At 40.5% G+C, this 25,851-nt stretch overlaps 1 protein-coding gene across 4 annotated transcripts in view; it reads right to left on the bottom strand.

Moving 5' to 3' along the window:
* Positions 1 to 411: 411 nt before the first annotated feature.
* NALCN (sodium leak channel, non-selective) overlaps positions 412 to 25,851 on the bottom strand; it is a 246,619-nt gene continuing 221,179 nt past the window's right edge. For all 4 annotated transcript variants that reach the window (XM_030036507.1, XM_030036506.2, XM_030036508.2 and 1 more), the window contains 16 exons: positions 25,718 to 25,838; positions 25,535 to 25,633; positions 20,564 to 20,657; positions 19,931 to 20,037; positions 19,449 to 19,523; positions 16,424 to 16,543; positions 15,225 to 15,293; positions 13,230 to 13,378; positions 12,426 to 12,519; positions 11,514 to 11,646; positions 10,834 to 10,949; positions 8,347 to 8,504; positions 7,530 to 7,680; positions 5,248 to 5,397; positions 4,452 to 4,569; positions 412 to 2,682 (listed from right to left, as the gene is read on the bottom strand). In XM_030036507.1, coding sequence (XP_029892367.1) covers positions 2,489 to 2,682; positions 4,452 to 4,569; positions 5,248 to 5,397; positions 7,530 to 7,680; positions 8,347 to 8,504; positions 10,834 to 10,949; positions 11,514 to 11,646; positions 12,426 to 12,519; positions 13,230 to 13,378; positions 15,225 to 15,293; positions 16,424 to 16,543; positions 19,449 to 19,523; positions 19,931 to 20,037; positions 20,564 to 20,657; positions 25,535 to 25,633; positions 25,718 to 25,838 — 1,948 coding nt within the window. In that variant the 3' untranslated portion in view covers positions 412 to 2,488. The remainder of the gene's footprint in view (positions 2,683 to 4,451; positions 4,570 to 5,247; positions 5,398 to 7,529; positions 7,681 to 8,346; positions 8,505 to 10,833; positions 10,950 to 11,513; positions 11,647 to 12,425; positions 12,520 to 13,229; positions 13,379 to 15,224; positions 15,294 to 16,423; positions 16,544 to 19,448; positions 19,524 to 19,930; positions 20,038 to 20,563; positions 20,658 to 25,534; positions 25,634 to 25,717; positions 25,839 to 25,851) is intronic.

Raw genomic sequence — 25,851 nt, 5'->3', positions numbered from 1 at the left:
TGGTCCAGGGATCCCCAGTGTTTTGGAAGATATTCAAAGGCAGTCTATGAAGCCATTACAATGTTTCCACCACAAATTTCCCCCTGCCACACATGCAGACACAGACACACACTCACGCACGCATATTCACATCCAGGCTCTAAAGCAAACAAAGCAAGCAGGTTAAATATAAATAAATAAGGAGCAATCGTATTTAGTCCCATTTTTCTGAATGAGACCCCTCGTGGCAGTACTGATGAGGTCGGTTGCTGGACTTCTCGCCAAAAAACCAAAGGCCCTCCGATTAGAAGGGTTTGAAAGCATCTCTTTAAATAATCCTGCGCAAACCACACACCTAGCCACTATGCAGCATTACCACAGATGAGCCAGATATAGCAAATGCAGTTAGAATGAAAACCAGAGGGAGGAATATTGCTTAAAGCAACTCACTTTTATTGACAGAGTACTGTAAGGCAAGGAAAAAATGTTTGCCAGATTTTTTAAAAAGAAGATTTGCAGCAAGAATGATTCAGAAAGATCTGCAGTTCAATATATTATTGAACTTTCAAAGATACTATCTTTTATAAATCCAATATTTATCTTTTTGTCATATATACAAAAGCTCAACTTAAACAAGCACAAAACAGAACACAAAATATTGGATTTGCATGTGAAGTTTTGTTGATGGTTCATAATCTAGTAAACAAGGGAATGTACACATTCTGTTACCATAGAGTTACAGTTGGCTAGATTTAAACTTAAATATACCCCAAAACACATAAAGAAACCACAAAATACAGATGTCTTCAATATGACTATTTTTGAAAAAAACCTAAACCATGTTCAACCATACAGAGGGAACAAAACATTGATAAATGCCAAGAAAACTGTATTTTATGGCCAAACCTAATTTTGCATTTATGGTGAAGGCATCTGTGAAAACAATCCTGTATTCTGATCACTCTACATCAATATTTTGGCCAGAAAACATCGCAAAGTACTGGCTTTTGTCTGCTTTTTAAAGGATATATTTTTTGAGTGGTGATATACATTAACTGTGAGCCTCTTACAAGATCTCACATCAGGCCATGTTAGAGCAACCTATCATTTCCATAGGAAACAATGGTAACAGAAAGGTCCCAGCTATGCTAAAAAACCCAGTCGGGGGCCAAGCTACAAAATCTGCAACCTCTTAGTTCTTCCCTGAGGGAAGGGTACATTTTTACCCCACATTTTTAGACAGCCTTCAATTCTGAACCTAACAAACGCTGCTGCGTTTTTGTGGCTTTTCTTCTCCACCTTCGTATCTGTATAGCATTGGCCTTTCACTGGAAAAACTTTTATGAAAGGGATAGCTGCTTTTTTACCAGCGATAATGTAGCACTATTGGTGCTTCATAAAATAAAAGAAGGCTAACTCGTCAAAAAAATGATGCATTGGGATAAAAGGGACGAAGGTACTCAACCACAGTACAGTGTCATGCCCCAGCTTTGCAGGGCTGTAGCATGAGTAGTAACATGGGTAAGTAAAATTCACTTCTACCTATACAGGCAAAACTGAACTGTATTTAAAAGCCATACAATACTACTCTGTAATTAGAACCCCCAACATGCTAATTGTTATCACACAGACAAGAAGAAAGTTATCTTACGACTACACAAGGAAATGGGACCCAGTTAACAGGAGAATAATGACACCATACATATATGTAACTAGTATATTCTGAAAATGAAGCATAAACCATGTTTTTCAGATGGAGGTCTTTTGCTGGATGCTTAAATGCACAGTTTTCATGTCTTTTTTTTTTCTTTTTTTTCCCCTGTTTTCTCTATGAAAATCAAGCTCTTTGCATAATTAACCAAAACCCAAAGATATTTACATTTTAAAAGCCAATCCTTCACCTTCTGATTTTAAAATGAGTTTCCTGTATCTTGCATATTTTAAAAAAAGGTCCAGAAAAAGCTTAGAATTGTAATTCAGAATCTGTACTTCGTAAAAATACTTCCCTTGAACATGAAGTCAGTGCTGACCTCTTCAGGTCATTTGTGAATAATAAAATCCTTCTGAAGAAATGTTACTAAATAAGAACTGAGGGAAAACACAAAAAGAAGAAATACATTACCCCTGTATTGTAAAGTGTTGCCACTCTGAAGTACTGTATAGGTTGAAGAAAAACACAGAGGTGTGCATATCAAAATACATTTTCACTATGTAGCTACAGAACATATGAAATCTTTCAACGCTCCGTCTGCTAAAGGCAATATAGTCTCTCTGGCTTTGTTAGCACTGCTATTGTATATAGGTTTCTTAAAGTACAGTTAGTACCCATAGAGGTGAATTCTAACATATAAGTGTGTGCTATGCTTCATATGGCAGAAGGATAAGCATTTGAAAAAAAATTATGACATTGATTTTAAAGAAATTGTACATCACACAGTCTTCAATTCTAAACATAGAAAATCAGGTTGTACTTGAAGTGGTTGTTGTTCTAGTATGACTTAATTTTTTCTCAGATATCAAGAAGGTCCTCTCCACTCTCATCACTCTCCACAGTTAATTGTCTTGTCCACCATTTCTTGACTTCTGATCCACAAGAAGCAGCATCAGACATGGGATTCATTTTGCATACAACAGATTTCATAGTTGAACGTCCACCAAAGCGGAGGTTGACTGAAGACACTGAATGGCTTATTGGTTTGGGGGCTATGAAATTAAACAGAAAGTTCTGTGTTTGTTAGAGTAGATCTGCTTCTTGAACATTTTTGCTTAGAATTCAGGTATACAGAACTACCTGGACTGGGGCAGCTTTAAACTGATTTAGCGCAGAAAGACTAGGGGTCTGTTCTAATGTTTGTGGTTTTTTCAGCTCCAGCTGTTCACACTGCTCCCACTAATCTGCTGGTAGAGCAGTTTAACTGAGCAGTGCCTCATTTCCTTCTGCTGGGATAGCTGATAAAATAGATCTCTTCTTACCTGGCTAATTGCAACCTAAATGGTTTAGGCGGTACTTACATGAGCTGACCTGCTGGCAAAATGGTAAAAGTGGCGAGTGCCAGAAAAAGAGAGGGAAAAGTGCATTTAGGGGTGGCAGCTGCAGCTAGAAAGCGGTATTTAACTATGGCCTAAGGGTGGATGCCACTACAAGGTGCTGGTACGGCTTTAGGAAAGCACTAAACCACATGTGTAAGTATATAAAACCCACAGCTGATCTTAATGATGCTATTCATGATGTTAAATACATGTTGGACTGGAGGTAGACTACGTACCAACAGCCAGGCTGTACTGTGCATGGAGGTGACCTTTCTTTTCTGAGACCATCCACCGAGGAGCATTCAAGACCGACATGGCCAAGATCAGTGCTAAGAAAGGAAGCCCTGAACTCCTCATTCTCGCTTGAAAAACGTATCCAGTTGGCTACAGTAGTAGGATTCCTCCTTAGCACTCTCCCTCTTTTATTCTCTCTCTGTTCCAACAAAATGTTCATCTTTGCTGCTCAGTGACATTTAAGTGGAAAACATGGATCGAAAGCTCTCTATGAAGCTGTCCTGTTTGTCGGACAAGTACTCTGCTCACAGAAGTAGGGTTAATGGTACTCATAGCACGACCATCTCTTCTGCTTCCACCTAGCTATGATTAGGGTCTGAAGAAGGCAACCTTTGAAGGCAGCGCTCTGACTCAGAATAGGACTGACTGATGACAGCTGAAAGCAGGTTGATGTGCACACACCTAACCTGCTGGTCACGAGTGTGGCAGGCAGCAGAGGTCAATATGTACTTTAAGAGAGACTATTTCAGGTGGTGGAGAGTGCTCTTGAGATAAAGACTTAATAAGGCCTCAGACTGTACCTATGCACCTCTCCCACCCTCCTATAAGCATCCTCCTATAAGGCATAGTCTAGCCTTTCTTTTCTAGCAGACTGTAGTTACTAGAATAACTTGAGGACGTTTCCCGTTTCTGAGAAAATAAACGGGAAACTGATTGTACACCTGGCTAATTCCTGGCTGAAGTGAAGATATAAAAATGTATACTTACGGTATAAGGTATAAATCATACGTCTGGTATGCCTAGACAAGACAAGGCACTCAGAAGCTACTACTGTTGTTAGGGAAAACTTGATTCACTTTCACTATGCTTTATATGATAAAAGAGAACTCTAAATGCACAAGATGCTATCCAAACATATGGGATGGTATTGCCCCCAAACCAAAGATCCTGACTAAATGTATGAAAAAGTAAAAAAACCCAGCCACCTGCACATGGCAATGCTTGGGCCCGTCTTTCAACCTTTCAGAATTGGGAGGAAGGGGAGAGATTGCTGTATTTCATCATGCGTGAGGGTAGAAAAACCCTGATGTTGGTGCCAGCAGCAGGCAGGAGGTAGAACTGTGAATCATGAAGCCTTTCATGGCCTTGTTATTGTACAGCAGTGATTTGGCATGTGGGGACTCTAGCGATAAACATTTTTCACTTACCTGATGGCAAACGCCATTGTCCAAATTTCCGCTGAGGTTTCCCAGCATCTGCAGAGTCTTGCCGATAGCCACCTCTGTCAGAAAGTGTTGGGCTAAGGAGCTGCTGCTGGCTACTGGTCTGAACACAGAAAAAAGAATCTCAGTCACAGTTCCCCATTGCATGGGGATAATCCTAAGAAGGGTTATCTTTCTATTCTGTTTACAAGCCTTATAGATGAATACAAACAAAACATATTGCCATTTGTTAAGGTGATATGGTTTCTATTCTTCACTGCCCCAGAAAGCTACTACTAATAGGAAAAAATAAAAAGACCGCTTGGGCTCAATTACATTATATTCCCCACTGAAGAGTACAAAATTGTTCTCAGCCTTCTACAGTGGAGTCGTTATGTTGTACCTTCTTCATTTTCTGCCCTGGAAGAGCCCAGGACCCCTGCTCAGAGGACCCGGCATGCCCAGTGTTACCACTCTCAGCGTAAACACTACGTCAGAACGCTTGAACAGGAGAGCTTCACATCCCTGAGCCTGTACACAGCTCATGCTAGAGCTCAAAGTTGGTGCTGCCAGAGTTGTACAGCTGAGTTTGCCCTTTACGGTGCTAGCAAGACAGCTAACTAGGCTGGGGAATTACTGCCTTAGACCATCTTGCCTTTACATCTGAAGGCAAAGACTGAAGCAAAACAAGATAATGCTTTCAACTTTCCCAGTTAAAATGATATTTAAAAAAGAACAAATAAGAAACATGGAAGTTTTCTGGATTTGTTCTGAGTAGCTGATAGTCTTCTGGTTAACATACCTCTGGCTGTGCACTGTTATCCTGATTAACAGCATTCATATCTTCACTCGGCTGTGTTGTCTCAATGCTGGGAGGATTCAGAAATCGGCTCAACTCCTGCTGTTGACTCTCTCGTAGACTATGGATAATGCTGCACGACTGCTGTTGTTTCTGTCAAGGTATAATATGTGACAACAAAATGTTCTCATTGGTGTGTCACAGTGCTTGATTTTTTTTAAGCCTTCTAAATATTTAACCAAACAGTGAGCACCAGATGTGGATACCAGGTGCATCGATAAAGCTACATGTATCAGATGGTCACTATTTAAATAAAGTGACTTCCAGCATATGTCTAACCTTTATGTAGGGAACAGAGGATGACACTTATAAACTATATTAAATGGAAGGGAAGTTCTTCAATCGTTGGTTCAAGCCTAGAGTTTAAAAACATATTGTTTTGAATTTATAAGTTAGAAGTTCTTGCAAAGAAAAAGAAACAAGGAAATTGGTAGAGATTCACTAAGAATTACATTAAGGCAATGAAAAAATTCTGATTTCTTTCATGGACTTTGGAACAGGCTGTCAGTAAGACTGAATAAAACAGTAGTGGAAACCTTGGGACTGAGTATAGATTTACAGTACAAATAGAAAAACAAACCCACTACCATTATGATCTTACAATCTAATTTGCTTTTAAATGAAAATAAACAGCCCTTAGGAAGGGTTTCACTTTCCTGGGTAGTTTTCACCGGCTCCCTCTAGAGAGACTTAGAGACTAACAAGAGAATTTGAAAATATATATTAACTTCCATAATTACATTCAGTTTATAAAGGGTTCATATTATGTGAAATGATCTGAACCACATTATTAGAGAGAAATGAATAGCATATTTACTTTAACATAGTGTAATTCAATATCATAATGAAATGAACAACAGTTGAACAAACCCTGAATTGAGAGCTGAGATTAAATTTACTGCCATTATTATTACAGAGATAAGATCAAAATGAAACTATCTATCTGAATATGCCTTGAACATTGACGTTTCAGCTGGAATGTACGTTACATTCAAATTGTCCAGTTATGTTTTTTTTATACGTTTACGAACAGAAAATGATTCCATGATCACAGATCTCTATGGAAAACCTCCACTCACAAGAAGTAAGCTTTTATAAAAATAAAAAATACATGCGCCAAAACCTGGACTCAGCCTTACAGTAACTGAAAAATCAGTCATCAAGGCAACCAGGTTGTGACTTTTAATATAAAGGAAGAGCTGTTTTTGGAAGAAAAGAGGAGAATAACTGCAAAACCTAATTCAAATTTCCTCAATTTTTTTTTAATATAAATTTCATCCAAGACAAACTTTGACCAGCACATATTGTAGCTATCCTGAGCAAAGGCAAAAATGTTTCTGATGATCAGAAGCACTGCGTAAACAGAATACAGAAGCACTGGCTAGGTCTATACTAGTACATTAAACAGACCGGGATTTCCTGCAGTGCTGAAGCCAAGTGACAGGCAAGGACTTGCATGATCTGGCTAATCTTGACAGCTTCAACCACTGCCTACTGGGAGCAGTCTCCACCCTGACCCATGCCTCGAGGGCAGTGATGCTCCTACGGCAGTGGTCTGGGAGACCACTCGGCACTGGTCTGGGAGAGTACGAGTACGCACGGGCCAAAACTGTGCCGAGGAACATGCTAACGAGGATGGGTGACCCCGTCCCAGTCCTGAGCCGATGCCTTGACCCTGCTTAATTTACTGGCATAGACACAGCTACTGTGTGCCACGGTTCATATACCTGATTTGCATGTACACAGTGCTCATTTGCACACACAAATGTTACTGTGATGGCTCACTCGATGTATCTTGATATGGGTTCCATCTGAAGAGTCATCTGCTGGTGACTGATCATGGTATCTTCTGCCAGCAGAGGCAAGGAAATTATACAATTACATTCTATGAGGAAGGATTAGGCCTATGAGGTTTCATCAAATTACATTGTTTTTTCTTTATTCCTTTGACTTTGGTCTCTGCACATGCATCTTCCGGCTGATTTGAAGAGACAGATAAATTTTTGGCAGGAAGACAGTTTCTGCCTTCAAAAGATGCTTATTTTTGTAGTGCTTTCAATTGAGCTGTAACATTCTTTTTTTGCTGAGTTAGCAACTGCTACATACTTCTTCACATAAACATTATCATGACTCCAGAGTAAATGAAGCATAGTGACAGCAAATTCCAGCACTGTTGAGCAGTACAATTTCTGCAACCATTTAGATCCTGGTTTAGCTTGACTTACTGCTCTGATTCGCTTTAAGCACTTCTTCAGCCACATGCGTATGGTCTGCTTGGCCACCTCCTCTTCTATGGTATATTCCAGTTGTTCCCTAGCAAGCAGCTCTTCCAGTTGAAGACTTTTTCTGATATCAACAGACCTATATGAAAGCATGCTGGAAGAAACATAGATTAATTTTTTTTTTTAAATGCTGGTGATGTTACATTTTAATTTAGAAAATCAAAGCTCATACTGAGGACCTTAATACAAAAATATATAATTCAGGTGTATGTAGTAAATTCATATTTGAAGCTAAAAAATGCTAAGATGATTCCAGAAGAGACTTGTGGTGCTCAAAACAAATGAAGACCTTATCACCTACATCTAGCTATCCAATACAGGTGAGCTGCTGAACCATAAGCAACTAGGGCATTTGTGGTGGTTTGGTTTTTTTTTTTTTCCCCTAAGTGTTTACGCTTGGATAATGTTCCCATTTCTATTTTATTTCTAGTCAGATTCACTGTCATGTTGCTACACATGTGGGGACAACCTTTCGTTACTTGGGATACAAGAACGACACGTGACTGCTGTTTATGACAAACTGTCTCCGGTGAAAACATTGAAATTACTTAGAGCTGATTCCCTAGGACCTGTGTTTTCCATCACTAATATTTTTTCCAGGAAAAAAAGGGAAATCTAATTTTTGTATTACATTTAAAATGGCAGTGCCTCTGTAGCTACTGGTCTTGCCTTTTCCCAAGCCTAATGAATACCTGTTAGCCTGGAGAGAAACACAGGCCATTATACCTGTTCTATAAATTCAGAGAAAATCTCAGAGTACCTGAGCACGTCATGGAAAGTGACATCACCACCATTATGGAGCCGTTCCATTTCGTAGCACATGTGCTTGAACAGCAGCTTGTCCTTGTCGAGATCTACCTCCAGCCTGCCCCGCAGAAGCCTCAGCAGAAATTTCACTCGGAAGGTAGGGATTACTCCCTGGGTAAAATTGCATAATAGATGGTAAATTGTTACTGTGACCTAACAACCAACTCAGACATTCAACTTGATCAGTGAGAGAAACACTATTTCTCCAGAGACTCTGTGTCAAATCCTGGCCTATTTAAGTCACTGTGAATACATTACTGAAGAATATACACACGCAGCCAGCTCTTCAGCACGCTGATGGAAGTCTTTGCTGTTATTTGACTGATATACAATGAGAATCTGTGCTGTTAATTTTGCCAGAGATTTTCAAAATTGCTTGGGGATTTAGTTTCCCCATTTGCATTAATCTGTGATGAGAATCATATGCCCAAAGAGCTGCCTTTGAAAAACTGAAATTAAACTACAATTTAAACATTCGCAGCCAGGCTTATACCTGGCTGTAAACCTGTCCCCTTCTCTGTGCATCTTTGGACAGGAGAAAGTTGGGAGTTTAGTGGCTTTTCAAAGGTCTTCTGTTCTAAGAGTCAACCTAGCACACGTTCCACTTTTTGTGACAACAATTTTGATCTGCCGTTAAAAAATTAGGACTGTAAGTATTTCCCTCTGAAACTGTGGTATCCATACTCTTTACATATTTTGTTCTGCTAAATGAGCCTGACTGGAACTATTTTTGCTGTCATGTGTTGTTCCACATGAGAGAGAGATCCTGTCAGTGCTGGGCGTGCTGGATTCAGAACTCTCCACCGCCATCAGTACAGACCGTGGCTTCCATCTCCAGCACAGCCATGTGCCAACTACAAGCAACCAACTCATTGTTCATATTCAAATCTTAATGATGTTATGAATCATTCAGATGATGATTTAACTTCTGAGCATCTGAACAGCTCAGTCTCCCAGATGTTCTTCTCATCCCAGAATCACAGAACGGTTGAGGTTGGAAGGGACCTCTGGAGGTCACCTTGTCCAACCCCCTCTGCTTAAGCAGGGTCTCCCAAAACCGGTTTCCCAGGACCATGTCTAGATGGCTTTTGAGTATCTCTAACGATAGAGACTCCACAAACTCCCTGGGTAACCCGTGCCGGTGCTCAGTCACCCTCACTGTGAAAAAGTCTTTCCTGACGTTCAGAGGGAACCTCCTGTGTTTCGGCTTGTGCTCATTGCCTCTGCTCCTGTCACTGGGCACCACTGAGCAGACCCTGGCTCTGTCCTCTGCACCTTCCCTTCAGGTATTTATGTATATTGATGAGATTCCCCCTGAGCCTTCTCTTCTCCAGGCTGAACAGTCTCAGCCCTCTCAGCCTTTCCTCATCGGAGACTTGCTCCAGTCCCTTCATCATCTTTCCGTCCCTTTGCTGGACTCTCTCCAGTATGTCTATGTCTCTGTTGCACAGAGGAGACCAGAACTGGACCCAGTACTCCAGGTGTGGCCTCACCAGTGCTGAGTAGAGGGGAAAGATCCTCTCCCTTGGCCTGCTGGCAATACTTGCCTAATGCAGCCCAGGATACCATTAGCCCTTTTTGCCGCAAGGGCACTGCTGGCTCATGTTCAACTTGGTGTCCACCAGGACCCCGAGGTCCTTTGCTGCCAAGCTGCTTTCCAGCCAGTCGGCCCCCAGCATGTACTGGTGCCTGGGGTTGTTCCTCTCCAGGTGTGGAATTTTGCAGTTCTCCTTGTTGAACTTAATGAGGTTCCTCTCTGCCCATTCCTCCAGCCTGCCGAGGTCCCTCTGGTTGGCAGCATGACCCTCTGGCATATCAGCCACTCCTCCCAGTTTGGTGTCATCTGCAAACTTGCTGAGGGTGCACTCTGCCCCATCACCCAGATCATTCATGAGGATGTTGAACAGGATTGGACCCAATATTGACCCCTGGAGTACAGGACTAGTTACTGGCCTCCAACTGGAATCTGTGCTGCTGATCATCACCCTCTGGGCCTGGCCATTCAGCCAGTTCTCAGTCCACTTCATCGTCTTCTCATCCAGCCCATACTTCATCAGCTTCTCTATGAGGATCTTACAGGAGACAGTGCTGAAATCTCAGCAAAGCCATTCTGAAGATCAGACATGTAAATGGATGTGAGCCTGTAGACTTCCAAGGGAACAGCTCTCAGGGAGATAGGAGGAAAGATGCTACTGTATTGATTCTAGGAATATCTACATTTGTTTTTAAATGTACTATTATAAGTACTTCACAGTAGTAAAGAATATGGGTTAGTATTTGAAGGGCCATGAACAATGTTAGATCACACTCACTGAACTTTTAGAACGTGAACAGTAACTGCTCAGTGAGTTTTGTCAGCACACTTTGTTTTCCCTGTATGCTTTTTCAAGGGAAAAATGTAAATTTACTGGATTTCTGTGCTCATTATCAAGTTTCTTACCTCTCTTTTGTCATCAACCATGTTCCATATAATTTGAAAATGCCTAAGATCATTGTAACTTAGAAGCTGGTCTTCTTCAGTTGAGTAAAACAACGAGAAATTCTCCACAATGATAGCTGAAAATCACAAAACCAAAAAACGCTATAAAGAAAGCCTGTAGTTACATTCTAACTGGTTAACATCTATAAGCAACTATGATTTCAGGAGAATATGAATTCTGTTGCGCAAACTTGACATTAATAAGTGCCTTTAGCTGTATGTTCAGACGATTTTGAATGGATAATATACTGTCATGCTACATCAATATTCACTTGCTCACTTTTTAAAAGCTGTATCTTAAATGCTGGTCAGATGCCTAATCTAACATCTTCTAAGATCAGTTAGGTGAATTCCAATGATGTTGGAAAAATGTTAACTGGAGGAAGGAAAAGCTCAGAAAATAGTATTTCTTAGGGTAACTCTACAAATACAACATATCTCTTTGTTCAAAAAACTTTCATTCCCCAAATCCCTGAGTTTTAGCATACACCATGCCAGAGAAGAGTCAAAATCATCATATGCATATAAGGTAGCAGTGAAGGTACAAGGTAACCTCATACCTGAATAGCACAACAGACTCACATCTAACATACTACATGCCAAGATGGACCTTTTTGTTATTAACGTATATTTTCACTTACCAACAAGCAAATTTAGCATGATGTATGCAATGATGACATAAAATGAACAGAAGTACATAAGAGCACCAGCATAATTTCCACAGTCTGTTTTCCAGTAGGTGCTGTTATCTGGCGTACAAAATGGAGGCTGAACCTTCAAAAGAAAAGAAAACAAAGTCAATCAATCATAAGAAGAGATTCTTAATTTCTCTGCAATCAATACAATACTTATGACTATCATTTCTTTAAAGCTTCCCAATTAGGGAATAATACTATTATTGTGGGCAGGCTTTTGTTGTTCCTTTAGTAGTTAGAAATCAAAAACCAGAGAGAGGTATGACAAAAAAGGCCTAGGTGTGGATCTCACTACCACACACAAGGCACATTGTGCATTATGCCACTGTAAAGAGACAACTTGGTGCTCTGAAACGTGGCGGTTTTCAAAAAGCTTCCCTGCCCATTCCTTTAAAAAGGAAGGGAATATGATTTTCATCGCAATGGAAACAACAGAGAGAAATTTACTTGGGCAAAATAAAGTGATTCAAGAACAAATTTTGAGGTCCTTAAGATGGAATTCACACAGAATGAGCCAAAGTGCATGCATTAAAGACAAAGTTAACCTGAAAAGTCACTTTGCCCCAGTCAAAACAAAGATAACAGTGGAAAAATGAGTTACTGCACTTCTGATTTTGAAAACACCTTTTCATTTTTGTCTTTTAAACAGCTTAGCCCCATGAAATATTACACTGTGAGTGTGTGATTGGAACTGCAATTTGTGCGTCATGTTCTGAGGTTTCGCGAACATTATATCCCTTGAAGAGATAAACGTAATCACAACATTCCTTGTACAAAGCTAAGATACTGGAAACACTTTGAGATGCAACGGTGTCTCCTGTTTCTTGCCTACTTTATCTCTGGCAGTATCGTATTTACCATGCAGTCATGCATAATTTTGTTCCAGTCTTCTCCAGTAACTATTCTGAAGAGTACAGTAATAGCCTTGCCAGCTGATGAAAAATTTGCATGTCTGTTTTAAAGAATAAGAGAGAGAGAGAGATCATTTCATGTCCCAGAATTAAAAAGTTGACAAGAAAAAATGCAAATAATTTCCATTTTCTACTGTTCTACTATTTTAAACTAAGAATAATTAGAGCATTATTTGAATGAGCTCATTGAATTATTTATTCCACGACTTAAGATACAGTAACTGAACTTTGGCTCGGACACAGGTCTGAGTATTTTGGATCATTTTATCAAAGAGCTAAAGCAGACTCAAAGCCAGATCCTATCTCCTGTCTCCATTCTCTTCCTGAAGCCTGATGATGCTATTGATTGGGAAGTCTCCAGTTAACAGCCAGTTCACAGAACTGTCCCCTCTCTGTATCGGCCTGGTATATGGATCCTGTTCCTCGGTCGGTGATGCTGATAAGGTGTTGTAGGTACGCTGTGTTTCAGCAGCTTGGGGCTAGCTCACTGCTGCTTTGAAGCGTATTCTAGCTGGGATAACGAAGAACAGCTCTCAAGTCTGCTCTGGGCTGGATTGGGTGCCATTTGGTCCAAAGCAGAAGGACTGGGAAGATGGCTCAGTGTCTCCTATCAGAAATTCTGTTTAGAGCTCTTCAGCTAGACCTGGAGACTTGTCTGATTTTTGCCACGGGTAAACTTCTCTCCAGCAGAATGTGATTTTTTCAGGCTGTTTAAAGATCATGTCCATGAGGCAGTAAGTACCTACTGTACCTGTTAATGTTCTCTCCGTATTTCACTGTACCAAATAAAACCACTCCAGCAAAAGCATAACAAAGAAGCAGTAAGAACATTCCCACTATGATGAAGAAACTCTTGTACATGCTGACAACCACAGTCAGGAGCAGCATTTTTAGTGTCACCTGGAAGGACAGAGAAAAAGCAATCCATGACACAATTCAGGAAAGCAGAGATAAAAGGGAAAAGAGAGTTATTGCACTCGCCATTTTGACAATGGATTTTTTTACACATACAGGCTAATGGATGAGCCCAGTGAAATGGTACATTATGAATCTGATTGGAACTGAACATTTTGTGTCTTCCTCTGAAATTTAGTGTGCTTTTTACTTGTTAAAGAGATCAGTATATCCACCTAATTTACAATGTCAAGATGTTGCTCCTCAAAGAGTATATATAGGATAATACAGTGGAGGATAATACAGCGGAGGATAATACAGCAATAATACAGCATAAGCTTAACTATAATATTCTAGGATCAGTATACTCCAGAAGTATCAAAATCAGTATTGCATGAACAGTGGTGCAGTAAACTACTTTGGGCTTACCTGAAAGAGATGTTAACTGTTAGGTGGAAACCGCAGATACTGCAGCCTACCTAAAGGAATGGGTTGATGTACAGAGAAGGGGATTTCCTTAAGATGAGCACAGCTTGATTAAACTAGTAATTTCTCATGCAAGTTGGCCAAAGAGCTTAAGAAGAGAGCATAATTTTGGAAATTACATAGGCCATAGGCCTAGATAATAGATGTTACTTTCCCATGCATGGATATTGTACATTTTACTCTTGATAAAGTTATTGCCCTAGATTGTCCTAACAGCCTTACGCACTTCGGATGCTATGGAAAATTCTTTTTAATGGGACTGAAGGTAGCAGTTTTCTTTAGATTCGTGCCAAACTGATAACTCATGCTGACTTTTAGTCATCACATTGCATCACAACAGATAAATTAGTGAAACTGATACAGCTCCTAACATGAAAGCACAAATGACAAGGTTAAAACCTTGAAAAAACTTTAGAATCAATCAGAAAGCTTTGAAGGCAATAACTTGGTCTGGCTGCATAGGAGAAGCAAGGATTTTTCATTTCAGTTCCAAGGGCCTACAGGCTCTGTGTAGTTTGATTGAAAGAAAACTTTTTATCTTTACTGAACAAACCCTCTGACTTACTGTTCTTAACCCCAGCAACCTAGTACAGCAGTCTTTTCACCACATTTACTTTAATATGTCAGACTTCACAGAAAATGTTTGGATAGTCTAAGAAGTTCTACAGCAAGAGAATGCAGAGTGTCACCACTTGTTAAACAAATGTGTTTGTTCTCTGTCTATGCTTATTCTGCCAGCCTACTCTCAATTACACCAGAGCAAATCCAAACAAAAAAGAAATGTAAACTTTAGAAGTGACTTGCTTGGTCGCCATGCCAGTGTTTCCAGAAGAATATCTTGGCCCAGCATTTTTTTAAAATTGAACATAAATGCTTTACCGTGATAAGACATACATTGTAGAGACACAAGACACAGACTTGCCCTCTAGAGGAAGAAACTTCTATAACAGAGCACTATCACAACAAGATGAGTGCATCAACCACCACTCCCCTAGTCTTGCAGAGAAAATAAATAAACAGCATGCACATCAGACCACACTGAAATGGCAAGGACTGAAAGTAGCACAATGTATGTTCAGAGTTTTAGAGAGCATTCTTAAAAAACTGTGTGGTATTGCAGTTGTACTTTTTTTGCAAAAAATGCAGCCTTTCCAGTAACCATAATATAGTGCTATTATAGAATATACATAAAATCCTGACATTTTAAAGACAGCATGTAAATTTGGAGACTGCTGCTTGAAGTCTCCTTTTTTTTTTTGGCATATAAAATGGAGCCTTACAGAACGTGCACTAGAGATGAGTAGCAACTAGTCCTTTAATCTATACACGAGCACTGCAATGGTCGTATTTCTTAATTTATACTTACGTGCTTCCCACAAATTGAGAAAAACCTGAAGACAATTACGCATGCCCCCATCATGTATGTGTACGCATTCTGGAACAGGAACACAGAAGACTTAATACATTGGCCCCCCCCGGGATCTCATGGAAAGACCATGATAATTGGTCTTTTAATAATGCAGGGCTGTTGCCATATGAAGTAAGAGAAATCATAAACTAGTAGCACCAATATTTCAGTAACAGTGGAGCAGTAAGAAACTAACACTTGCACTCTAGAGGAAGAAACTTCTATAAGAGAGCACTATCACAACAAGATGACTGCTAACTACCTACCTACCTACCTACCTACCACTTCAAAAACACTAACCAAACATCCCCACATATTAAACCAAAAAACCTTCAATCCTCTTTAGCTGGGCTGCAATTATGACCAGTACCCCCAGTCTGCTTGTCTAGGCAGCTGCTGGCTTAGAGAAACTCCTCAGGCCTTCCAAGCTACTCAGCAGCAGGGACCAAACTGTGAACGTCAGGGCAAAATGACAAGTCACACAAGACAGGTTTTCCTCCAAACAGAGCTCAGGGCAAACAAGAGCAAAGCCTGCAGCCATGATAGGGTTGTGACTTCAACAATTCGTGATTCATGAAAAGTATCAACTATCCCTTCTTCCCTCGTAAATAAGGGAACCAGGAGTGTAGCCACATTTTAAAAACTGGGGTGGGATGGAGGGAGAGCTGATTTCCTCCTCTCTCCTCCATGCCTCCTTGGATTAAACATCACCCCTTGATGAAAACCAGTGCTACATAATCGCTGCTGGGTTTGGGACAGACTGTATTGTTCAGCAGTTTTGAGTCTATACCTTCTTCCAGTCCTCTGCTCCTGCCTGGATTCTGTGCATTGCCTCTTTCTTCCTTGATGCTTATGAGACTGCTGTTGGCAAGAGCTCTCAGTCTCTTCAGATTCCTTCTTTTCCTCACTCACATCCCTCTTGAAGACTTCAGTTTTCTACCACATTTATAGATTCTACATCAGTAAGACAACTTTTTTACTTCATCATTGCCCAAGACTATTCCTTCTTCTTAGCATCAAGCTTAATTTGTTTCAGCCGTATTTCAGCCTCATTAAACTCCCAAGGGTTTATCTAGATGTATAGCAGTGATCCTACTGCTGGTGCTAAACAGATAAAATCAAGCTTAATCACTGGTACTGTGTTTTGTAAATCTTACCAATAAGGCAAAGTGAAGTATCACCCATATAACTCCAAGAGATGTCACCAAGAGATCGTACCGATTTCTTCTGCTTTGCCAGAAGCCAGAAGGTGACATGGCAATAATCTTCATTGTGACCTATGGATAAAAACAATTTCTCAGTTGTACTGAAGAAATGGTTATTTCTTGCTATAAGAACCTCTTCCATTCTCTAAAACGTTTGATTGAATTCATCTCATGAAATAGTTTCAAACAACCATGGGCAGGTTTCATATCAGCTAACTGTTCCCATATGGACAAGTTAGGCTGCTGGACTAACCCGATCACATAAACTTTCCTTAGATGGAGGAAAATGGGTACTTGTGGCCAAGACCAGGGGATGAACAGAATCCTGCAAGTCTCTCTCTCTCTCTCTCCCCATCAAGTATCGAAGGAAGGAGAGCAGCTGACCACCTCAGACTCAATGCGTAATGTATAGATTGCTGAGGTGAATGTGAGCTTAAGCTTTCATATAGTTAAGCAAGTCATGAAGTTAGAAAATGATTATGTCAATAATACGTAGCTAAAAGAGGTAGTAGTATCCTATCTAGCTACCTGTCTTCAAGCAGGCTAAAATCACATAAGCACATTTGAAGTCAAGAATATAATTGTATTCTGTAGCACCTGTAGTTCAAATTAATTAAAAAGCCTTCCCATCTTGCAAGTATTTCTTGCTTTAAGGAATACTCTGTACTCAGCACCATCTGTGCTCAGCAGCATATAAGAGAAGAAAGCTAAGAACAGTAAAGGCAGCACATTTTACAAGGTACCTGGTAAAAGACAGCAGCCAAAGTGCTTGACATTTCTGATACAGGTAATAAGAGTGCAGACAGGAAGCTGAAGAATAGATACTGATAAAAAACAGTCACAACAGCTAACAGATATCGAAGAAGGGTGATGCATGGAGAGGGATCACCAGAGAGTTTCTCATACACAATTCGTACTAAACCCCAAAGCAAGTCAAGTGTTACTATATAAAGGCTATAAACGTCAGGCATTCCTCATGATTTTTTTCATCCCACCTTGCAACACTGCCATTTAGCAGTATTCTTTACATTTCTGAAACCTAAAGCATATATAAAAGGACACTAGTTTGAGGTAAAAGGCTGATTTTCCAGTTAGTTCCTTCCCGTATAACGTTTTCTGAAGCCTGACTACAAAATGAAGAATATGGTCTCTGAATCTCTAATTATCACTTGAGGTACCTGAGGGTATCTTGCCTCCTTCTATCCAGTCAGCTGAGATGCCCTAGAATACAGGAGATAGATGCATGGCGCTGGCAGGGATGACACAAGACCTGCAAACATCCCTGCCCCTCTGTAGCGGCTACTGGAGGTAAGGGGAGATCAGTTAGGGTACCCAAACTGGTACGCAGTTAATTTAGGCAACTGAATCTCACCCCACATCTCCCTTGATCACAGCGACAGCTTAAACACCTACCTCACATGTACAATTTAGACACCTAAGTTCAGGTGTCCATAATCTTGAACTGAATACCATACCATCCAAATAAAAAAATCACATCTCACATTATTCTGTGATCAAGTGACATCTCAGAATTCTTCCTATTCTTCTATACCACATATACTGATGTGAGCAGTAGAGGTTTCAGACTGAATCAGGAGTCCTTAGACTGGACACAGGGCCCTTAGCGATGCAGAAAGCTTTGGCCTTCCTCATGGACCGTGCCTGCTAGTGGTAGCAGAGCGTCTACATAGCAGACTCTGTAACTGGATTATGCTGTATTAGGGAAGATCCTGGGCAGGAAGCTGCTTCTTCTCTCCATAAATTGTGTGCACTCACAGTGTGATACGTTGCCTGTTGAGACAGTCAACAAATTTTTCTTGGCTCTGACAAAGTTCCTTTGAAATTCTAGAAGTGCATTTGTTTCCCCTGGCAGTGTAAGAGAAAAAGGTATTTCTAAAGACATAGTTACTAGGTAAATTAAAACCTGTCTGTGTATGATACAAATCAAACTTTTCTGTGTTTGCTCAGTCTCTCAAGAGACACTGATTTCTCCTGGGTAGGGAAAAAAGAAGCAACAACACGGACATACTCTAGCTACAGCTGCTACAAGGTATTCACTTCATTGTTTATTCATCACTGCTGGCAAAACCTATCACTGGAACATAAGAACTGTCATATTGGATTAGAGCAGTGGCAAACGTAGTCTACTATACTGTTTCAGATAGTGGTCAGTATCAGCTATTCAGAGGGGACCGAAAAGAAAAATACTAAACCACAAACTTACTTATAAAAGAATTACGTACTAACCTAACCACAGAGGAAGCATCTTCTTTAACCTTATAAATGTGTGCTTTGTTACACTACAGATATCCTTATACATACAAAAATATATGCTTTTAAAAACGTGTTTAAGTCCTTAGATTCCAATCTTATGAGAACAGGCTAATTACACCTTGCACAGTTGCTTGTGGTGACAATTTTCTCATAGACAGAGAACCGTTACCACACAGGATCCAGATCTGTGCAACAAAAGATAGACAATACTGGAATTTGACATAGTTTATTAAAAGGTATTAAAATGAAATGTGATACCTAAAAAAACCAAACCAAACCAGAGATGTTTGATGATGTCACAGCTACAGAGTAGTGGGAATTAATGCACCAGGCAAAATATAAATGGATCAAGCAGAACTTCCATGATACAACACAGGCCTTGTGTTGTACGGAGTTAATTTAATCTGAGATGTTCTGCAAGAAAAAGAGTTCACTGGGTTCACCAAAACACATGTTGAAATGCTCAGAGTTTTATATATATAAAAGGACACAAAGCTCAAGGTGCTGGACAAGTATGATTATAACAAATTAAAACTTTATTCCTACAATACATGTTGTTTAAAGACAAGTGACATGGAGAGCCCCAAATGTACTTGTTCAGAAGTAAAAACCATAGTGAAGAATGAGACAACATCCCTCAAGACAAATGAAATATACACATACTAGCCTTAATCTCAAGAAGTCATAAAATATATTACTTTACCTCAAGGACAAAAATGAAGGTGAAAACAACTGACATTGTTGCTAAAGGCACAGTCACCGGATCTGCAGCATCCCACTGAAATGCAAAAAACAATCCAATCATAGAAAAACAGCTGTTAAAGAGAACTAAATGCCTCTTCATTGCCTTAACTTTTCTTGCAGGTTTTGTAAGTGAATAGATTTCACTTTAAAATATACTCAGACAGGAATGGCATCTTGGTGTTTTCTTCTCTCACAGATTTACAGCTTAACTGGAAATTAAAAATAGTGGACCAGACTACAAAAAGGCAGAAATTCACTCACTCAGCTCCACAAGTTACAATTACTCTACAGTGATCTGTGCCAACTGAGATTGCTGTATCTAGAAATCATGTTTCCCTACATTCATCACAGTAATGGCTCAACTGATCGTTAATTGGTGTTAGGAAATGTGCAACACATGCTGTCCTACTATAATGAAATGCTTAAAAGAAAGACAATTACCTTAACTGATAACAACACAGACTGGGCCAGAACAAGTACAGCAATAGTTCTCTTAAAAAATGGATGCTGAGTTATATCATACATCTTAGCTCTAAAGCCATCGTTATCTGAAAAAGAAAGAGTTCGAGGAGGAGAGTTAAAACACACAGTGGTATTTTTCTATGACATATTTTCCATGTTCATTAGTGGCAAAATAATCCTTTACCAGTTTCAAAATACATTTCTAATTTTCTGCTACAGTTTTCCATATCAAATAGGGCTTCTGAACATATAATTTCAAATACTGAACACCAGTGTTGCATGAAGGCTTTGGTACTTGTAGGGCAAGTGCATCATTCAACTGCTGTCAGGTTAATACATTCCATTCATATCATTAACAGCCAACTGCAAATATTTTTCACTTAGAAATTCATTTTTTCATTAAGGCTTATCCTAAAACCATCGAAGCACAACCTTTTTGGGGTTGATTTTAATAGCCTTATGCAGAGATCAGTAGTTGGAGCCTGTTTCCACATTAACTTATGCACAACCTCCTAGTGGCCTCACGATTACAATTTTAATTTGAATCGCAGACTCCTGGGGAATTCTGAACACTAGGGCTCAACATGAATAAAATCAAAATATCTTTGATACCCGGACGAGGTGGGAGATGAAGAGGTTGTGCTATCTTCAGTCTGCTTTTCAGATCTTCCCATCGTCTCTGATCTACAGTCAGTAAAGCTGTCCCCTTAATAAACGAAGAGAAGCGTGTAAAGCTTTTGTCATATAAAAGCTAGAACATTTAATGCTGTAAACATGAAAACAACATTCTCTTTGGAGCCTGAAATAGAATTACATAGGCAACTCTCCTTAAATAACACACTGTTTGGGTAAAGGAGTCTGAAGTATCAGCTGTTACTCAAGAGGATTTCTGGATGCATTAGCTGCGGGTTTCTGGGACTCAACTCAGCAGGCACAGTTGTTGCTCTTCGTAGCAGCAGCCCAGTGCGGGCAGTGAAACACTGCAGGAGGCCTTCCATTTGACTGAACATCATTTGCCACAAAGCACCGTTTTAAAGAGTGGTCGATTTTGTCCGGACGTTGCTGCAGAAAATCCTGCGGCTCGTCAGTGCCGCTGCTACAGTTTCTTGGGGAACGAGCCCTCCAGGAGACCGCTGCCGCTCTCCACAGCTCTTCTGCTTGGGGTGTAATTGAAATAAAATGATAGTATGCTATGAATCTACAAGAGCTCTCCACAAAGAAAGCACAAGGAGAGGTGGAGATACACCTTTAGGGCAGGCGGTGGTAGATGGTAATGTGTGTGTTTTCGTAACAAAGGAAAAAACAAGCAACCCTCCCCAAAAATGAGGCCCTCATCACTTCAGAGAACCGTAAAATCTCATGGAAGAAGTCTGGAGTCACAAAAACAAGGGAGACCTTTTCAAGGTAAATGTCACAAACCCGTCTCCCAGACCCTTGGCTGCTCCCACAGTCAGCACGGAGCCGCGCCGAGCTGGGCGACGGCTGCTGTGATCTTTGGGGCTCACCTCGGCATCGGCTGGCGCAGGTGCTGGAACTGCGGCTGGCTGTGCGACCGATAAGGTCAGGATTCCTCCCTCTCAGTGGACACCATCTCTTTATGGAGCTGTGTCCCCAAACGGCACCCTGGAGGAGGTGCCCTTCCAACAGGACGCGGACAAAGCGACAGATGTAAGGATGCCTATTACTTGTATCGGGCCCAAACAGTACATTTAGAAATGCTGAAATTAAAAGGCAACTCATTCACCCCAATGAGCGTGTCTGGTTTATATTCTTGGAGAGCTTTCCCTGCAAACAAGACAAAAAGGTGGCAAAAAAAGCGGACCTTTGTAAAACGTAGAAATAGTGATGCCAAGTCGCTCTGTTGCTCCAAAACTACCACTTCCACCAGTGGGATCATTGCAAGGGGACCGCAGAGCAGAGCCCTGCGAGCGGGACTACTGCTGGAGGAGCTGTGTTGGCATTTGGACTGCAGCTCAAAGCTGAGTCGATCGCATCTTCACTGCCGACTGAACACGTGGCACCCGGGAGCTGTGACAAGTGACGGGCAGACGTTGTGAAATGGGGGGGGGTGGAACGCTTTGGGCTATTGCCCTGTCACTGGGACAGCTGAGGACCCAGCCCGGAGCCCGCTGTGGTACTTCCCAGTCCAACATCTCCACACCTGCAGCTCCGACAGCTCACATGAAATACTACGGCATAGCTGAAAATATTTTGGGGTGGGTTTTTTTTAGAAAATTGTTCGTTCTCACGTAAAATAGTTTATTCAGTAATTGTCCAACTCTGACCCTCCTCAACAACTCCTGGCACTACTCTAACGATGTATCAGCCGTGAACTTTCTAAAGCCAACATCTACTTAAAACACCAATAGCTTGGCCATGTAACTCGTTTTAAGAAGATGCAACTTAACCTCACACAGTGGACTGTTTTGCTCTCTTCTTTCTGGACTAGTTGCCAGCCTTCTCTCTATCTTACTTCACGTTTTTTTCAGTTCCTGGACATTTCTTTACTCTAATATTGATTGAGCTGAGATTTTTTCCCCCGCTGCATAATTAACTAACATATTCATCTTTTCAACTCAAATTCGAAGACGTTTTCTTTTCCCTATAGTAAATACATAAAAAGTAACAAGCATTCAAGAAAAAAGAAAAGCAAACATTACATGCCACAGCAGCTACCTGAGGTTACTACGAAACAACTGAAGAAGCTGAACCAGACGACATAAATGATTTATACTGACTGTATTTTTAGTAACATGTAAATTCTATAGAAATATTGCATGATGTGCCTGTTCAGTGTCATTTACAGGGAACTGTTACTAGTGAGTAGCTTTTTTGATGTTCAGACTAATGCTTTCCCTGTATTCAGATATGGAATTGAGGGAGGAGAGCATTCATAGCTGAAAAGGTGGCCGTAGTTCGAGAAAAATGTACAAGCAGAGAAAATCACCCCAAAATGATAAATGTTAGAACCAGATAATTTTCTGAAAATAATGGGAACCCTAATTCAGGCCCTACACCTCAGACTTCCACATTTACACTGGCAGCTCATGCAGGGGCAATCTGGGCTAAGATTTAGTTTTATTATCTCCTGTGCTCACAATCTTTATAAGCCTCATCTTCACACCTTCCTGTTCCCTCTCATTTTGAGTCACAGTGAACATAAACAAACTTACTTTTCACATGAATCTGAGCTTTCCTGTGTCATTAAAGCTGCATATCTGGGAGGAGGGAATGAAATACAAATCTGCTACACGGTCACATATAATTAAGGGTATTTTTCCCCTGTTCATGTTCATATTTCAAACTGAAAAAACTGGTGAAAGATTTACCCTGATATTGTGGATAAATCACTTCAAAAGTAACCTGTGGGTTGGCCCTGATCACCTTATTCCATAGTTGACAGTTGACTACACAGATGAACACTGAGTTATGAGTTAATGACATCTCACTAATTTGTGAAAGAAATCTCACAAGCTGCCTTTGCAGGAGACAGGCTGACACAGTGAAATTGATCTTGTGAGTGACTTCTATGGAAAGAGCGGGAACTAAGAGCGAAAAGGCTGCCTAGGAGATTGACAGCACTTACTAAGATTGGGCCCATTGTCACAAAAGCATAATAAAAGTCATACTAGTAAGAGCAAAGACCCAGCTCCTCTAGTACCTTTTTTCTATGACGATGGCCAAAAGTAGATGCCTGTAGGTGTAGCAAAGCAACCCAAAGCAGCAAGTGGCTCCTGATGATTCTCCATTGCCCACAAAGCTGGCTCAGCATCCATGACAGATACATTCAAGACCACGTGCAAAACTAAAGGGGAAACGCACCACTTCCTCACTCCCCAACACTGCATGCACCACACCTCAACAGGGTAAAGATGTTTGATTAGCCATGATCAAAAGCTATTTAAGAGTGAACTCCGTAATGTGATATTTCTACTTCTCGCCTACACTTGTGCCTATGAACAGGTTTTTGAGGAAATCGACCTGTGTAGAAAGTGCAAAGGGAAATGAAGAAAAAATTTATATGATAGAAATGCTCAGCTAACATCTGAATAGAGTTTCATGAACTATTACGTACATGACAGAAACATACATAGCTAAATACATCATAGCTATAGAAGAAAAACATTAAAATAATTTTAACATTTCAAATAATATTTTAATTACCTGTAATTTAAATAAAATTAGTTAATTTTTTTTCATGACTTGCTGAAAAATATTTTGTATTCATCAGTTTAATGCTGACACATTTGAAGGAAAAGCAGTATTACACAGCTGAACAGGAAGGGGCAAAAGCATCTATACAAATCCAGTGTAATTCTCATACTGGAGAAATTTCAGCTTTGTTAATTCACTAGCCAAAATTTAGTGAATAAGAAAATAAATGAATAGCACATTGCTCCTTCTTCTCTAGAACAGATGTATTTTAACAAGAATGACTGCACTTCATCTCACCAAAATTACACTGGAGTCACACAAACATAAAAATTCCTTCTGAACAGCAGAGGTTTTTGGCTATTTATTTGGCTCACAATCTGCCTGAGTTCACTTCATGATGCCTTGCTTGCCCACACTGGACGCACAGTCGTGTGCTGCTCAGCTTCCTTCCAGGAGTCAAGTGGTTTCCTTGAAGGGCAAATTCAACACTTGTGTTTGCTACAGAGTTTGGGCCAGGGCCATAGCGGGGCCATGGCCAGCACCCAGTTTGTCTCCAGCACTAGCACACTGGGTTGTCTTGCATCTCCAAGCCCCAGAGTGCACAATCAGCCTTTCCCTCCACTGCCATGAGTGATACAAATAACACTCTAGCTAGCTGCAACACAGGTATCTCATTATTTTGGGGACTTTGAACTGAAAGATGAACAAAATTAATAATTATGGCTTGGTGCCACAGGGGCGCCACAAGAGGCTCAGAAAAACCCCTCAGATTAAGGGCTGTGCAGTGCGTATGCAGCAGTCCCATTCAGAGGATGCTATCTTTAGCAAGTGTAGACATGAGCTGCTCTTTAACAATTCACCTGGGGACAGGTTTTTCTACTTTTTAGGGTAATCTGCAAAGCCCACGTGAACCGCAGTTTTTTCCTAGAACTTTTTTGTTTGAGTGATGGACAATTAATTTTACAATGTACTCTGTTCTTTGCCAGGAAAAAGCCATGCAGCTTTACTTTGGATCAGAAATACTGCAAGTGCAGGGCTCTAATGAGACCCCTTAGTTCTAACACGTACAAGCATAACACGTCTTTTTACCTGCCACCGCATGTATGCCTACATCAAACTAAAACAGCAGAATGTGGAGCATCTGTAAATACATTGTGCTTTAGGTTCAACCTCCATCTGGCAACACGGCTGCATTGTAAATAAACTCAGACAGGTGAGAGTGTGTGATGGATTGCTATCATCCCAGGGTTGAGTTTTGTAGCAAATATGGATCCGGTGTGTTTAAAGTCATACTTGCAGGCTTGCAGAATGTAAGATTGGTAAGTCAGTCTTAAAGGCAGCGTTACCAGGTAACGTAGACAGTGTAATATCAGTTTCAGGTTTCTTACAGAGCCAGTTCCACATAAAATAAACCGCCTCACTCAGTACCTTGTTTTCATTGAAATTAGCGATGACAACTCCAACGAAAAGGGTCAGTCCAATCATGCAGCCAAGGAATACAAAAACATGAATGTAGATTCCATGGATCTGAATAGACAAAAATAAGATTAATAGTTAAAACAAATCAAAGTATGCGTTGTGGAATTCAAAGACTCTGAAGTGTTTCCTTACCGGCCCAACGCGATGAATAATAACATCTCTGACTTCCACCCAGCCTTTTAATGAAAGAACTTCAAATAATGCCAGCATTGCATTCCCCACATTGTCAAAATTAAAATTCCGAGGATTTGCCCTGAAACGCAGTA

The sequence above is a fragment of the Aquila chrysaetos genome, chromosome 14 (assembly GCF_900496995.4).
Source record: "Aquila chrysaetos chrysaetos chromosome 14, bAquChr1.4, whole genome shotgun sequence".
NCBI classification, from domain to species: domain Eukaryota; kingdom Metazoa; phylum Chordata; class Aves; order Accipitriformes; family Accipitridae; genus Aquila; species Aquila chrysaetos.
This window is presented reverse-complemented; position numbering and strand designations above follow the sequence as displayed.